The 13733-nt window shown below is 40.6% G+C and overlaps 1 protein-coding gene across 2 annotated transcripts in view; it reads left to right on the plus strand.

The window, feature by feature from the left end:
• The first annotated feature begins 435 nt into the window (after window positions 1-435).
• Window positions 436-13733, plus strand: part of NPEPPS (aminopeptidase puromycin sensitive) — a 63548-nt gene continuing 50250 nt past the window's right edge. Inside the window, exons 1-2 of one of the 2 annotated variants that reach the window (XM_084864033.1) lie at window positions 436-967; window positions 8627-8711. In XM_084864033.1, the coding sequence (XP_084720159.1) occupies window positions 704-967; window positions 8627-8711 (349 nt within the window). In that variant the 5' untranslated portion in view covers window positions 436-703. The remainder of the gene's footprint in view (window positions 968-8626; window positions 8712-13733) is intronic. The other variant, XM_084864032.1, reaches the window with a different exon arrangement.

Below are 13733 nucleotides of genomic sequence, written 5' to 3' on the forward strand. Positions count from 1 at the left end.
ATCACCCCGGCTTAAGAAACGTGGGTTCTTAAAAGTTTTCTGACAACGTTTTCCATTAACATCCCTTGAAGTTGCTCCTTCAAATCACAGGAGCGGCTTTGCACTGATCTGGGGGTGAACATCCAGGTCGGGGTGGGGGTGGGGGGTTTGCTCTGAACTGACGTTTTAACCTTTATCCCTGACTGCCCTGACCAGCGAAGAAGGCTTCGGTTTCCGAGGACAGCGCGGGGCGGGGAGGCGCGGGCCGGGGGGCGGCGGCCACACCTTCCCCTCGGCCGGCCCGGTCCTTCCGGCTCCTCCCGGAAGGATAGCGGGGTCCCCGGCGGCGCCGACAGGTGCGCAGCCGCCGGCCGCCTGCCCGCGCCCCCGCGCCCCCCCCCCCCCCCGCCGCCCGCGGGCCGCGCCGCGCAGCCCCGCCCCCTGCGCCGCGCACGCGCACACGGCGGGGCCGCGCCTGGCCCGCGGGGCCGCGCACGCAGCGCCGCCGCTGCCGCCGCCTCCCTCCCCTCGCTCCCTCCCTCCCTCCCTCCCGGCTCTCCTCCCCTGCCCTCCCTCCGCCCCCTTCCCCGTAGGCAGTCCGCCCGCCCGCCCGCATTGACTCCCTCCCGGCCCCTGGCGCTCGGGCTGGGTCTCTCCCCGGCCGGCCCCCCAGGCCCCCTCCCCGGTGGCTCTCCTCAGGCGGCCGCTCCCGCTCGCTCGGTGGATGTGGCTGGCAGCCGCCGCCCCCTCCCTCGCTCGCCGCCTGCTCTTCCTCGGCCCTCCGCCTCCTCCCCTCCTCCTTCTCCTCCTCAGCCGCTCCTCTCGCCGCCGCCGCCGCCGCCTCCACAGCCTGGGCCTCGCCGCGATGCCGGAGAAGAGGCCCTTCGAGAGGCTGCCCGCCGACGTCTCCCCCATCAACTACAGCCTCTGCCTCAAGCCCGACCTGCTGGACTTCACCTTCGAGGGCAAGCTGGAGGCCGCCGCCCAGGTACGGCGACCCTCGCGCCGGGGCCAGCTGCCGGGCCAGCAGTTAGGCCGCGCCCGCGGGCTGGGCTGGGGGCCGGGCGGCCGGGCCTGGGCGGCTGCGGGCCCGGGGCCGGGCGGCTGGATCCCGGACGGGCGCGCCCCTCGGGGCGGCGGCGGGGCGCGGGGGCCGGGGCCGGGGGCCGGGGGCCAGGCCGCGCTGCGGGGAGCGCTGCGGGGGCCGGCGGGCCCGGCCCCGTGCGCCCCTCCGGGGCCGGCACACCTGGGCGGGGGCACCCCCCCGATCCCCGGCCCTTCCGGGCTCGGAGGTGTTGTGGGAGCGGTGGAGGGTGTTGGGAGAGGCCAGAGGGGTCCTCCTCGTCCACGCTCTGCCTCAGCCTCCCGACTCGGGTCTCCTCTATGGTCCTGCCCACGCCCCGCGGAGGACACTCTGGCGGGGCCGCTCATCGGGGACTCCCCCGGCCCGCCGCGCGTTAGGAGGAGGGGAGGTTCTGGAAGCGGGGACGGGGTGAGAAGGAGAATGTTAATCCCGGGCAGCCTGGCTGAGTTCTCCCCGCCTGCTCCGGCCCAGGGGCTGGGTTTCCGAGATGGTCCGCCCCTCCCCCCTCCCCTTCTCCGCAAGTGACAGTGCAGCCCTCACTGCTCTCCCGACCCCCGGAGAAGCTGGAGGAGGACCCCGTTTCCGGTTGTCCTCCCAGCCTCCTAGCCCTTTGCAGCCCCCGAAGCAGGTGGATTTATTGCCACGGCGATGGTTTGTGTGGCAGCCCGGTCCCCTGAAAGAAGCTATTGGTGTGAGCATTCCACTGGTGAAAATATTCCATTCCTCTCGGTGGCAGGGTGTTTTTTTGTTTTTGGTGAATCATGCTCTTCCCCACCGCCCCTCACCCTCTGCAGCATGATCTGAAGTATTGTTTGATTTTGGAGACCATTCACATTGATGCCCTTTCAAAGGTCCTGAACAGTAGACATTGTATATATACCATATCATATGATGTAGTATGTGAAATCTGTAAGAAAACGTGGGAACTGTGTAGCAGTTTATCTTTGAAAAGAATGAGGGTCAAAAATATTTTGTTTCGTTTTCCTTCCCACTGCAGTCAGGAGGAAAAATCTGTAGGCCTCAGCCTTAAAGAACAGGGTGTGTATATAGCGGCGAAATGAAAGAGATGCAGACTAGTGTTTGAATGAGTTGAAAGTTGGCAATTGTCTTTGAAAGCCGAGTGCTCAGATGAAAAATATGTCTAAAAGCGTACAATTAAAAAAGTGTACTGTCAAATTTGGGGCACTTGTGTGAAAGCATGAGGACTGGGTCTAAGGTCTGGCTGCATCCAAAGCAAAACTTAACCCTGTGAAAGTCAGGTGACTTTGAATTTTTCCATGAAGAGTATGAATCAGAATGAATGCATCTTGGGTTTGAATTAGGATTTGAAAGGGTTATTTGGGGACCGGTGTTTGTTTAAGCCAAGTGACTGGAGTGTTTGATATATATTGGCAGGGGGCAGATGGGAGGGATTGTAAACAGTAGCGTGTCTTGTGACTTGGCAAAGGAAGGCCCTAGTGATGAATGAGTTCGCATTATGTGAAAAGACTAACATTTAAAAAAATTATTTGTTTCTTTACCACATTAGCTGGCATAACAGGCTCATAATTCTGAGAGGAATGTATATTTAAGGGAAATTTTCAGGAAACAAAATTGCCAAAGATTTTGAAATGATTATTTTGTTAGGAAGTGACAGTTTAATTTGAGTATTAGGATAGAACAACAAGCAGTGATGTACTTCTTATCCCTTTTCTACTTTTCCAAAAAGATGAGAAATACTTAAAAGATCGGTTGGGGTCATTGAGGGAGCACATGGTAACGTGCTAGATATTAGCAGGGACTTGGGAATTTGATACAAGGAAATACGTGGATTTTTTTGGTAACATGAACTTTTCAAAGTGTTTCTTTTCAGACATACTTTTCAGGCTAGGTGCATGCAACACATGAAAGACGGCATTTCAATCCATAGTGAATTCTAACAGGTGTTGTTATTAAAGGACAGTTGGACTCTTCAATTGTGTGAATTGCCATGTTTGGAAGTATAAAAAGGAATTAACATTAGTAAAAAGTTACATTAATAGTAAAAAGCAGATGTTAATGTTTTTTTGAAATCCATGGATTGGAGCAATAAATTGTGGCATTAGGTAGTATCTTATAGTGGAAAATTTAAAATGTGGACAAAATTATAACTCTAGAAACCAGATCTATAACTGGGATTGGGTCAGTTTCCTAATAGTTGGAATCACATTACACAAAGTATGCAAGTTGCTTGGTTGCTTAAGTTACAGAATTTTATGATAAGCCCAGAGTATTTGTACAGGTTACATATTAGAAACTTAGTGGATTTTTAACCTGGCCTGGGGTGTGGACTCTTGGGGAGGTGAAGAAATTGTCAATGTGGATAATTTAAAAAGTAGTTGTCTTCTACACAAGTGAGTGTGGTCTGATTCGGCAGGTTTTGAAAAGGTGTTTATCATGGGCCTAGAGCAGCTATTTTCAACCTGTGCCACAAGAATTTTGAAAACATGAAATACCTGACTATTTAGTTGTGGCACTGACCTCTTTTTCCATAGATTGTCAAATAAAAAAAAATGACAACAGCCACCACAATAGCTGTCCAGTGTGAATGAATAAAAAGTATTCTTTTTTTGTCAGATTATTAAAAAAAATATTTTTTTGGTGTGCCACAGATGAGAAATTAGTTTATGTGTGCCACGAGATGAAAAAGATTGAAAATTACTGACCTGGAGAAATGGAACATTCCCTTTCTCGTCCCTTTAGAATATTTGAGAGCACTGGATTTTTGTAATTATTTCAAATTCTGATTTTCTTGCTTTGTGGATAATTAAGAAATAGCTTACAAGCTTATGTGAGTGGCTACAATTCTTTGTTATAATTGTATTTATGCAATAATTGGTTTTTTTCCTTATGGAAATATTTCACCTGTGCCAGGGAAATTACCATCATCCTTCAAGGCCAGAAGTCAGGATACACCCTGGCCTGCGCCAACAAAATATTCATGTCCATGGTGACTAAATTGGCACTTACAGGAGAGTTACAGATATAGTAGTTTGTTTGGAACACTGAAAGTTGACACATAAATGGATGTTATTGTCAACCCCGTGTTATGGAATTTTCTGCCCCATTTTAGCATTTGCAGTAAATTTGGTCATCTTTATTACTTTAAAAATGATAAAATTAATAATTTGTCCAGCATTGTGCTAGAACACTAAACGGTCTTAAGAAATTAAATTTGAAAGATTGGATAAGGAATTGAATTTCTTCAGATTTTCTATTCTGTTTTTTGAAATGTACCTATGAAGAAACGCCTAAGAAATTTTTATATGTGAAGCTTTATCTAATATCATCTGGCAATGAATTCTGCAATGAATTTTTTAGATAAATGAAGCATACCCATTGAGGCACTTAGAATTTTAAAAATATTTACTGATTAGGATGAAAATATTCCTAAAATCTGTTATTTTTTAAAAAGTCTATACTTCCTCATAATCTAGGTTTGTTTCTTCTCTTTTTTAAAATACTGTACACCATTCTGACCATCTGTCATTGATAGACTACTCAAAACTATGTACTATGATATGTATATTAGTTTCATATCTGTTCTTTAAAGTTTTTTTGTTTGTTTGTTTTCTTACTTTGAGGCTATTATTTTTTGCTGCTTATTGTGCCTTGTTGCTGCCTGTTGTGAAATTTCTTGCCTCTTTTATTTTACTGAACTTGATCTGCAGAGGTCTAAGTAACCAGATAAACAGGCTCGTTTGAATTTATAAAGACATTCCTAAGAGAGGGTTTGATGGATTCTCCTTTGAGTGAAGGGTATGAGCTGTGTGTATGGACTTTGTATTAACTCTTCTGGCTTTCCATAGAGGCTTTTTTTTTAACTTCCTGGTTCTGGATAATTGATACTGTCAATACAGCCTGGATAAATGTGGTTTTAAGTAGTAAATTGAAACTTATGAAATGTCTCTGAACTTTGCTACATAGTAAATGAGCTGTGCTTATTGTAAAATTAAGTCTTATTCTAATCTGTGAGTCAGTGGCAAAGGACTTCTAATAGCTGTTTTGTTGTTAACTGAGATTAGTTCTGTAGACCTTGGAGATTTCACTTTGAACACCATACATGCATGTAGTTCTCAATTTATTTGGCCACTTGTAATCACTTAAAATTTTCATTTTAAACTAGGGCATATTTAAGAAATTGGAAAATTAACCCACCACCTAGATTTTGCAGTTATTACTATTTGGCCCCATTTGCTTCAGACTGCATGATTTTGAGGGAGGGGAGAATAAAATGTCACGGGCATCACTAAAGCCCATTTGCATCTCTTCCACTCATACCCAGCGGTAACTTCTTTCTTTAGGTAGGTGAGTATTTTCTTGTGTGTAATTTAAAAGTGTTATTGTGTATGTAAGTAGCCACAGGCAATAAATAGCAATGTTTTGTGTGTTTAACATTTTTACATTATTGGTTCTTATTATGACTTTCTGCAACTTGCTCTTTCAATGTCTTTATTATTAGAAAACTTGGCTCAACTTGTGCTTACTAATTATTTGCTCCTATTGTCTTAAGAAATTATAGCCCTGTTCCACAAAGACGACAATTATTACAAAATTTTAACGATGAAATTGCTTGTTACGCAAAGTGACTCAGGCTTCAGATTTACTGGTATTTGGAATTGTTACACTGGAGATTTCCTTTTACTAAAATCTCAGCATTTGGGCAACCAGAAAAAACCTCTTGAGTCTTACTATGTAAGGTGTATTTCTGAATGATTGTAGTCAAGACTCATTCAGGGGCAGAAAAAATGCTGTCTTCCTAGTTCATAGGAAACTTCTATTGTAAAATTCTTACAAATGGTCAAGCTGCCTCTTCAGTAGAGCTGTTACTTAGCTTTGGTTCTGTTGAAGTGCAACACAATTTTATATGCTAACTTTAGCATTTGCTCTCTTTTAAGCTTGAAAACTGAAAATCCTTTGCATGGTTACCTGTATTTTTAAAAAATACATTTTTATTGATTTCAGAGAAATGAAGGGAGAGGGAGAGAGAAAGAAACATCAATGATGAGAGAGAATTGCCCCCCACCCTCCACTGGGAATTAATCATGCAATCTTGGCATGTGTCCTCACCAGAATCGAACCCTGACCTTTTGATTCATGGGTTGACTCTCAACCACTTAGCCACACCGGCCACACTATTACTATTTTGATAGTGGAACACATAGGTCATATCACTAACAGGATGATGTTAGAATGTGAGAAATCAAATACGGAACCATCAGGTCAGTGCTATTGTTGGAAAAGCATTAAAAAGAAGTGTTCTAATGTAGTAATCAACCACTTAAGCATATGCCTAAGTCTGTTTGTTTTTTTTTTAAATTGCCTTCCTTGGGCAATACATATATGCTGATATCCAAAGTGCTACCATTTCCCCCCGAAAATAAGACCTAGTGCAACTTTGGGAGAAAAAATTAATATAAGACACTGTCTTATTTTCAGGGAAACGGTATATATCACAGTATTTAGTTCTTAAATTTTATATCATTCTGATTGGGTGCTTTATAAACTGTCAGGTGAGAGCTGTTAGATGATATTCAGAGTAATATCTTTATGATTGGAGCACATTTACTCTTGGTCTTTGTGTGGGAGCCTTAATAATATTTATTCAGTGATTACTATGTATCAGGCACTAAATGCTACTATAAGCACTTTCTATGGATTATTTTGTTGTTTTCAGTGCATCTCTAATATGAGACAGATATATCAGATTTTTAAAATGTGAGTTTAATTTAATTATTAAGTATTTTTGTCCCTTTGTTTCTTTACTCCCATCCTTCCAGAAATGGCAGTAATTCCTGGGAAAAAATTTAGTAGCTGTTCAACAAGTAGCTTAATCCATTAGCATAAACAAGTGGGTTTTCTCTAATCATGAGAGGAATTGGAATGTACTTGTAACTGGATGTTGTGCTCCATGTCTTTCCAAAGTACACACTTTCCCTCAGAATATTATAATAGTAGTGAGATAAATGGTATCATTTGGCATATGTAGTGTTGTACTGGTATCTTGACATTGGTAGATTAACTGCTTGGCTATTATTAAATTCACTGTAGATGTTGATGGATGAAAATATAGTTGCCTAGATAAAGAGTAAGATATATAACTAAACTCCTGTTATTATTTTGTTGGCATAAATTTCAAATGCTGAAAGGTTTTGATTCATTTTGCCCTTTGGCAAACAACCAGTAAGTGCTTCATTTCTCTGTTTCTCAATTTTTAAAAAGTCATATTTATGAATAGGCAAAGATTTTGATGTTGGTCAGATGTAATGCTATAAGTGGCCAGTTGGGTCATAAAAGTTTTAATGTTGTTTGAATATGTTCTGGTGAAATAATACTAAATTAAAAAAATATGTTTATTAAATGACATTTTTTGTTTAGGAACAAGAAGATTTGACTTATGAAAAAGATTTTTTCGTTAGTTTGTTAATCCTCACTGAAGGATATTTTTTTCCATTGATTTTTAGAGTGAGTGGAAGGCATGGGGGGAGAGACAGAGAGAGAGAAACATCGATGTGAGAGAAACACATAGTTGGCCGCGTCCTTTATGTGCTCCAACCTGGGATTGAACTCGAAACCTGGCTATATTACCTACAGGAGTAATATAATATCTGTATAAAAAAGCTATACCTAACAGTAATCATTTTACTAACAAACCATACATAAGCATAATTTTTTATAATATGTTTTTATTGATTTAAGAGAAAGGGTAAGGAAGAGGAATAGAGCAATAAAAACATCGATCAGCTGCCTCCTGCACACTCCCTACTGAGGATCGAGGGACCAAAATAGAACCTGCCATATTTTTGGTATATATCGATAGAAGGATGCTCCACCAACTGAGCCACCCAGCCAGGGTGAAGGATGTTTTTTATTGAGCCAAAATATATAATGAGCCAACACTTTATGTGTTAGAGATTTTGACAGTCTGTTATAGGATTGATAGCATACTATTTGTAATATAGGTCAGATAATTTTAGTTTAAAATTTTAGTTTAAAATTAATCGTGTTTGCCCAGTCAAGGTGACAAAGTGGTTGAGCATCAACCCATGAACCAAGAGGTTATCTGTTTGATTCCTGGTTAAGGTACTGGTCCATGCCTGGGTTGTGGCCTCGATCCTCAGTAGGGAGTGTGCAGGAGGCAGCTGATCATTTATTTCTACCGTTGATGCATAAATAGTTTAAGTTTTAGTGAGCTTGCCTCTCCCTAACTGGTTTGGCTCAGTGGATAGAGCATCAGCCAGCAAACTGAAAGGTCCTTGGTTTGATTCTGGTCAAGGGTACATGCCCGAGTTGTGAGCTCCATCTCCAGTAGGGGGCGTGCAGGAGGCAGCCAATCAATGATTCTCATTATTGATGTTTTTTCTCTCTCTCTCTCTCTCTCTCTCTCTCTCTCTCTCTCTCTCTCTCTCTCCCCTCCTCTCTGAAATAAATAAAAATATATTTTAAAACAATAAAAAGTTTGTCTGCTACATATATTAAGTCAAGTTGAAGATATAAATAATAATCTAGCTATTACTGACATTGCTGGTTTTTCTTTTCCTTTAGGTGAGGCAGGCAACCAATCAGATTGTGATGAATTGTGCTGATATTGACATTATTACAGCTTCTTATGTACCAGAGGGAGATGAAGGTAAGAGCTGTTTTTCATTTTAAATTGCTGTTCTATTTGTATGTGTATGTTATGTACAGGGTGGGACAAAAGTAGGTGTTTATAGTTCAGTACATGAAAGACAGTTTATTCTGGTATTCTTTATTAATTACTAGAGGCCGAGTGCATGGATTCATGCACATTGAAAGGAAATTAATTAGAAAGTGGCCAAAAAAGTCAATGGGGGGAAAAAAAGGAGACACATGTACTACTATTTGTAATACTTTAAACAATAAAATAAAATTAAAAAAAAAATAAAGAAGGTGGCCAGTGGGGCAGGACAGGGCGAGATGGGCTGGATACGCCCTGGAGCTAACCTCCCGCGGTCTCTCCCTGGTCAGCCGCACCTGGGGCGGTGCCAGGACTCAAACGGCATCTGTGGAGTGAGTGGGGTTCTTCCAGCTGGAGGGGTCCCTCTGGCTAGTCTGCAGGGATTGGCTGCAACCAGCAGTCTGACATCCCCCGAAGGGTTCAGGCATGCGAGAGGGCACTCAGCAAAGTTGCTGTCATCGGCAGCTCCTGCATTGAGTGTTTGCCCTTGATGGTCAGTGCACATCATACCTACTGGCCAGTTGGCCAGTTGGCTAATTGCTTAACCTTTTATATATATATAGATATAGATATAGATATAGATATAGATATAGATATAGATATAGATATAGATATAGATATAGATATAGATTGTTTATTTTTCATACAAACAACTATAAACCAACTTTTGCTGCACCCTATATTTGTGTGTGCTTTTGTGTGCATGTGTAAATATACATTATATTAAGATATCAGTTTTACTTTAGAAATAGAAAAATTCTTAAGATATTCATGGGAAATATTTGAATAGTATAATCTGATTGTACTACCAGATAATGGAAATGTCACAATTTTAATTCTACTTCAAACATTAACTTATTTTGTGACTCTAGACAAATCACTTTTAAGCATAAAATGAACATAATACCATGCTTTAAAAAACTGATGAGTTATTTTAAAAATTAAGCAATTTGAACACGAAAGGTTCATCAAGTTGGCTTAGTTCATATGTGGTTTTCCTAAAAATTTTTTTCCTCTTGAACTATAAATTAAAATTTAGATAAGTCTTACTCTTAACTGAGAGAAAAACTTTTGCTTTATGATATCAAATATGAAGGTTAGAAGCTAAATGATGGAGTTAGTTACTGGGAAGAATAGATTAAAAAGAAACATGGCATAGAATGAGTAGGAACTTAATGAACATCTTTAAAATGAGAACTATTTTAGATCTTATAATTACAATAAGGATTAAATTTAGTAATCAGTTTTGGCATGAACTTATTTCTACATAAGCTGCATATTTTAAAGTTACCCTGTCTGGCACAAACTCAAAGGTATGTTAATATTGGAGTTGAATTGCTTTTAATTTTTTACTTTACCTTGACATTCCTTGTCAAAATGATTGATTGGTTAGTTTCTACTACTCTAAGATTTACTCTTAGAAAGTCTTTTCATTTGGTATAAAATAAGTTAAAAATTTGACCTTTTTACATTTTGCATTGCTGGTTTCCCTCTCTTTTACATTATGCTGAAAAGAAGCATAAAAGTAACATTTAAGGCTTGGATATACATATATTTTATGTATAAAAATATATATATATTTTTTTTTTTTAAAGTAATTTAGAAACATACCAAGCTAATCATTTTCCTTTTTATTTATTTATTTTTTAAGAATTTATTTATTTATTTATAGAATTCAGAGAGGAAGGGAGAGGGACAGAGAGAAACATCAATGATGAGAGGGAATCATTGATCAGTTGCCTCCTGCATGCCCCCCACTGGGGATCGAACTCGCAACCCGGGCATGTGCCCTTGACCAAAATCGAACCTGGGACCCTTCAGTCCACAGGCCAATTCTCTATCCACTGAGCCAAACCAGCTAGGCCTCAGGTTTGTTTTTTATCTTCCTCTACTAAACTGTCAAGTAAGAATTTTGAAAATGTATAATTGCATGGTGCCAACTCATAATGATATGAACCTCAAGGAAGTAGTGTTAATGTTCTCATTAAGAGGGTCGGGAGAGAAATGAAAACTTAAAGGAAATGAAGAGGATTTGGAGAGAATTCAGATAAAATATTAATTTTTTTTAGATACATAAAATATTTTCTTTAGAACTAGCTAAGGTACATTTCTCAACCCATTTCTCCTACAGCAACAGAAAATCCTGGAGTCGTGTGTAAACCCATTTTATTTTGGAGTATAAGAGATTGAAAAGTTGTACGAATTTGGCACTTTAGGATTTCAGTCAGAAACAAAGATAGATTTTGCCTTTCATATATATACATATATAGCTTATATAGCTTATATACCTTAATTTTACCCTTGGACATAGTAGCATTAAAAATTTTTTTTTAATCCTCACCCAAGGATATTTTTCCCCATTGATTTTCAGAGACTGGAAGGGAGGCCGAGAAGGGAGAGTGGAGAGAAAGAAAAACATCAGTGTGAGAGAGATAAATAGATTGGTTGCCTCCCACACGTGCCACAATGGGGGCGGGGGTGTTGAACCTGCAACCCAGGTGCATGCCCTTGACTGGGAATCGGACCTGAGACCCTTTGATGTGCAGGCCAACACTCTAACCACTGGCCATGCCGGCCAGGGCAGCATTTTTTATTTTTATCTTATGAGAGAGTATAATGTTGCTTTATAAACTAGTAGTTATGAATTTGACTTCCAGCTCCTCCCAGGGCTCTATGCTGATGGCAGGGGAACAAATGAGTCAGTACAAGAGATATCATTTATTAACCCAGCTAATCTCATGTAGTACCTATTAATACTGGTGGGTGCCTTCTGCAAGACCAATTTACATATTTGTAGCCACCAAATCTTGGTGCTTTAAGGTAAAATTAGAAAATTATTTGAAAGCATACGATTTTTGCTTTTTTGTGTAAGTTTTTAATTATTGAAAAGGCCATCTTATATGTGCAATAACTCAGAAGTATCTATTGGCATGTGTTTCTTTAAACTAAGGCACTGCCTTTATAAAACAGAACTAATTTATTTAAAAAATATATCTGAGATCTTACTTTGTAATATTTTAAAAATGAGAAATCAGTAAGAAAAACGGCTGAAAACTGTTTTTTTACTGTTCTGCACTTCAAGGGTTGGTGAAATCACTAGCACTTAAGCCAGTGCAAGGAATGCACCTCCCTACACAGTGCAGGGATTAGTATTGTCATCAGCTTCTTCAAGAGAAATACGAAACTTTTGAGTGCCTGAACTCAGGTCCTGACAGGTAAAGAGTCTTTTAATTTATCATTAATAGATGGCTTGGGCATAGCCACATAGAAAATAATCACTTGAAAGATTTGTATCAATGTTTCCCTCACTATACTCTGCTAGGTATATGTTTGTAAGAAAAAACCTTTTTTTTAATCAATGACATAATATTTCATACAACATTATAGTATACTAGAGGCCCGGTGCATGAAATTTGTGCACCAGTGGAGTACCTCGGCCTGGCCTGTGGGATCAGGTCAAAATTGACTTTCCAACATCTCCTGAGGGGGTCCCAGATTAAGAGAGGGCACAGGTCAGGCCAAGGGACCCCACCAATGCACAAACAGGGCTGGGGAGGGACAAAGGAGGTTGGCCAGCCAGGGAGGGACCACGGGAGGGCTCCAGGGTGTGTCCGGCCTGTCTCGCTCAGTCCTGATTGGCCGGACTCCAGCAGCAAGCAAACCTACTGGTTCACTATCTCCCCTCTGATGGTCAGTGCACATCATAGTGAACTATTGAGCAGCGTTAGCATATCATTAGCATATTACTCTTTGATTGGTTGAACAGCCGACCGGATGACCAAACACTTAGCATATTAGTCTTTTATTATATAGAATAGTTTCAGATCCACCAGCGTCACTGATTTATCCATATAAGACATGTAAACTTTAGCATGTTATTCTTGAATATGATTGTAGTTTTTAGTGTGTGCATATGTACATGTGTGTGTTTAATAAAAGGATAAAATAGTTTAGAAGAAATATTGCCAGACATTAATAATTTTAAGCAAAACTATTAACTTGAAAAAAAGGAAAGGTTCCTGACACTTGATCATCAGTTTTTGTCTAGCTATTAGTAATATATATTCTGTCATATAATTGTGTGTGCATTAATAATAGCATTAATAACCCACTCTCTTTTTTGCAATAGAGTTGCTGTATCTTCTGAAAATACATATACAACTAATTAAGCATTAATCCTCAAATCAGGGAGATTGAAAGAGAAGGGAAAATTGCTAATACAAATGTATTGAAATATGATACAGAATTTTATACAGAAATTTTATGTAAAGGGAATCCAAGTATAACTTTTTTTAAAAAAAAATTTATGGATTTCAGAGAGGAAGGGAGAGGGAGAGAGAGATAGAAACATCAATGATGAGAGAGAATCATTGATAGGCTGTCTCCTGCATGCCCCTCACTAGGGATCAAGCCTACAACCTGGGAATGTTTCCTGCTGGAATTGAACCCAGGACCCTTCAGGCCACAGGCCAATGCTCTATCCACTGAGCCAAACTGGCTAGGGCTCCAAGTATAACAATGATATATGGTAGGGGCTCAAACCAAAGTTACCCTTGGGGTTAAGCAAATAATAAAAATTAATGAATTGGGCTGGATGTAGGAAAGTAAGAATGTTGGGACAGAAGCTGAACTAGAGAGTATATATCTCATATAAATATATTCAACTTTTATTGATTTTAGAGAGGAAAGGAGATAGAGAGAAACATCAATTGATGAGAGAGTATCATTGATTGGCTGCCTTCTGCATGCCCCATGTCTATCTCGGTGAAATAACTCTTCAGACCTTTTACCATTTGGGGATGGAAGTTGTTTATCTTCTTAGTGAATTTTAAGAATTCTTTATATATTCCAGATATAAGCTTTTCTTGGACATGTTTGCAAATACTCTCTCCCAATCTGTGGCTTGCCTTTTCATTTTCATTGCAGTACTTTTTAAAGAGCATAAGTTTTTAA

The sequence above is a fragment of the Pipistrellus hanaki genome (assembly GCF_964339955.1).
Source record: "Pipistrellus hanaki genome assembly, chromosome: 16".
Taxonomy (NCBI): domain Eukaryota; kingdom Metazoa; phylum Chordata; class Mammalia; order Chiroptera; family Vespertilionidae; genus Pipistrellus; species Pipistrellus hanaki.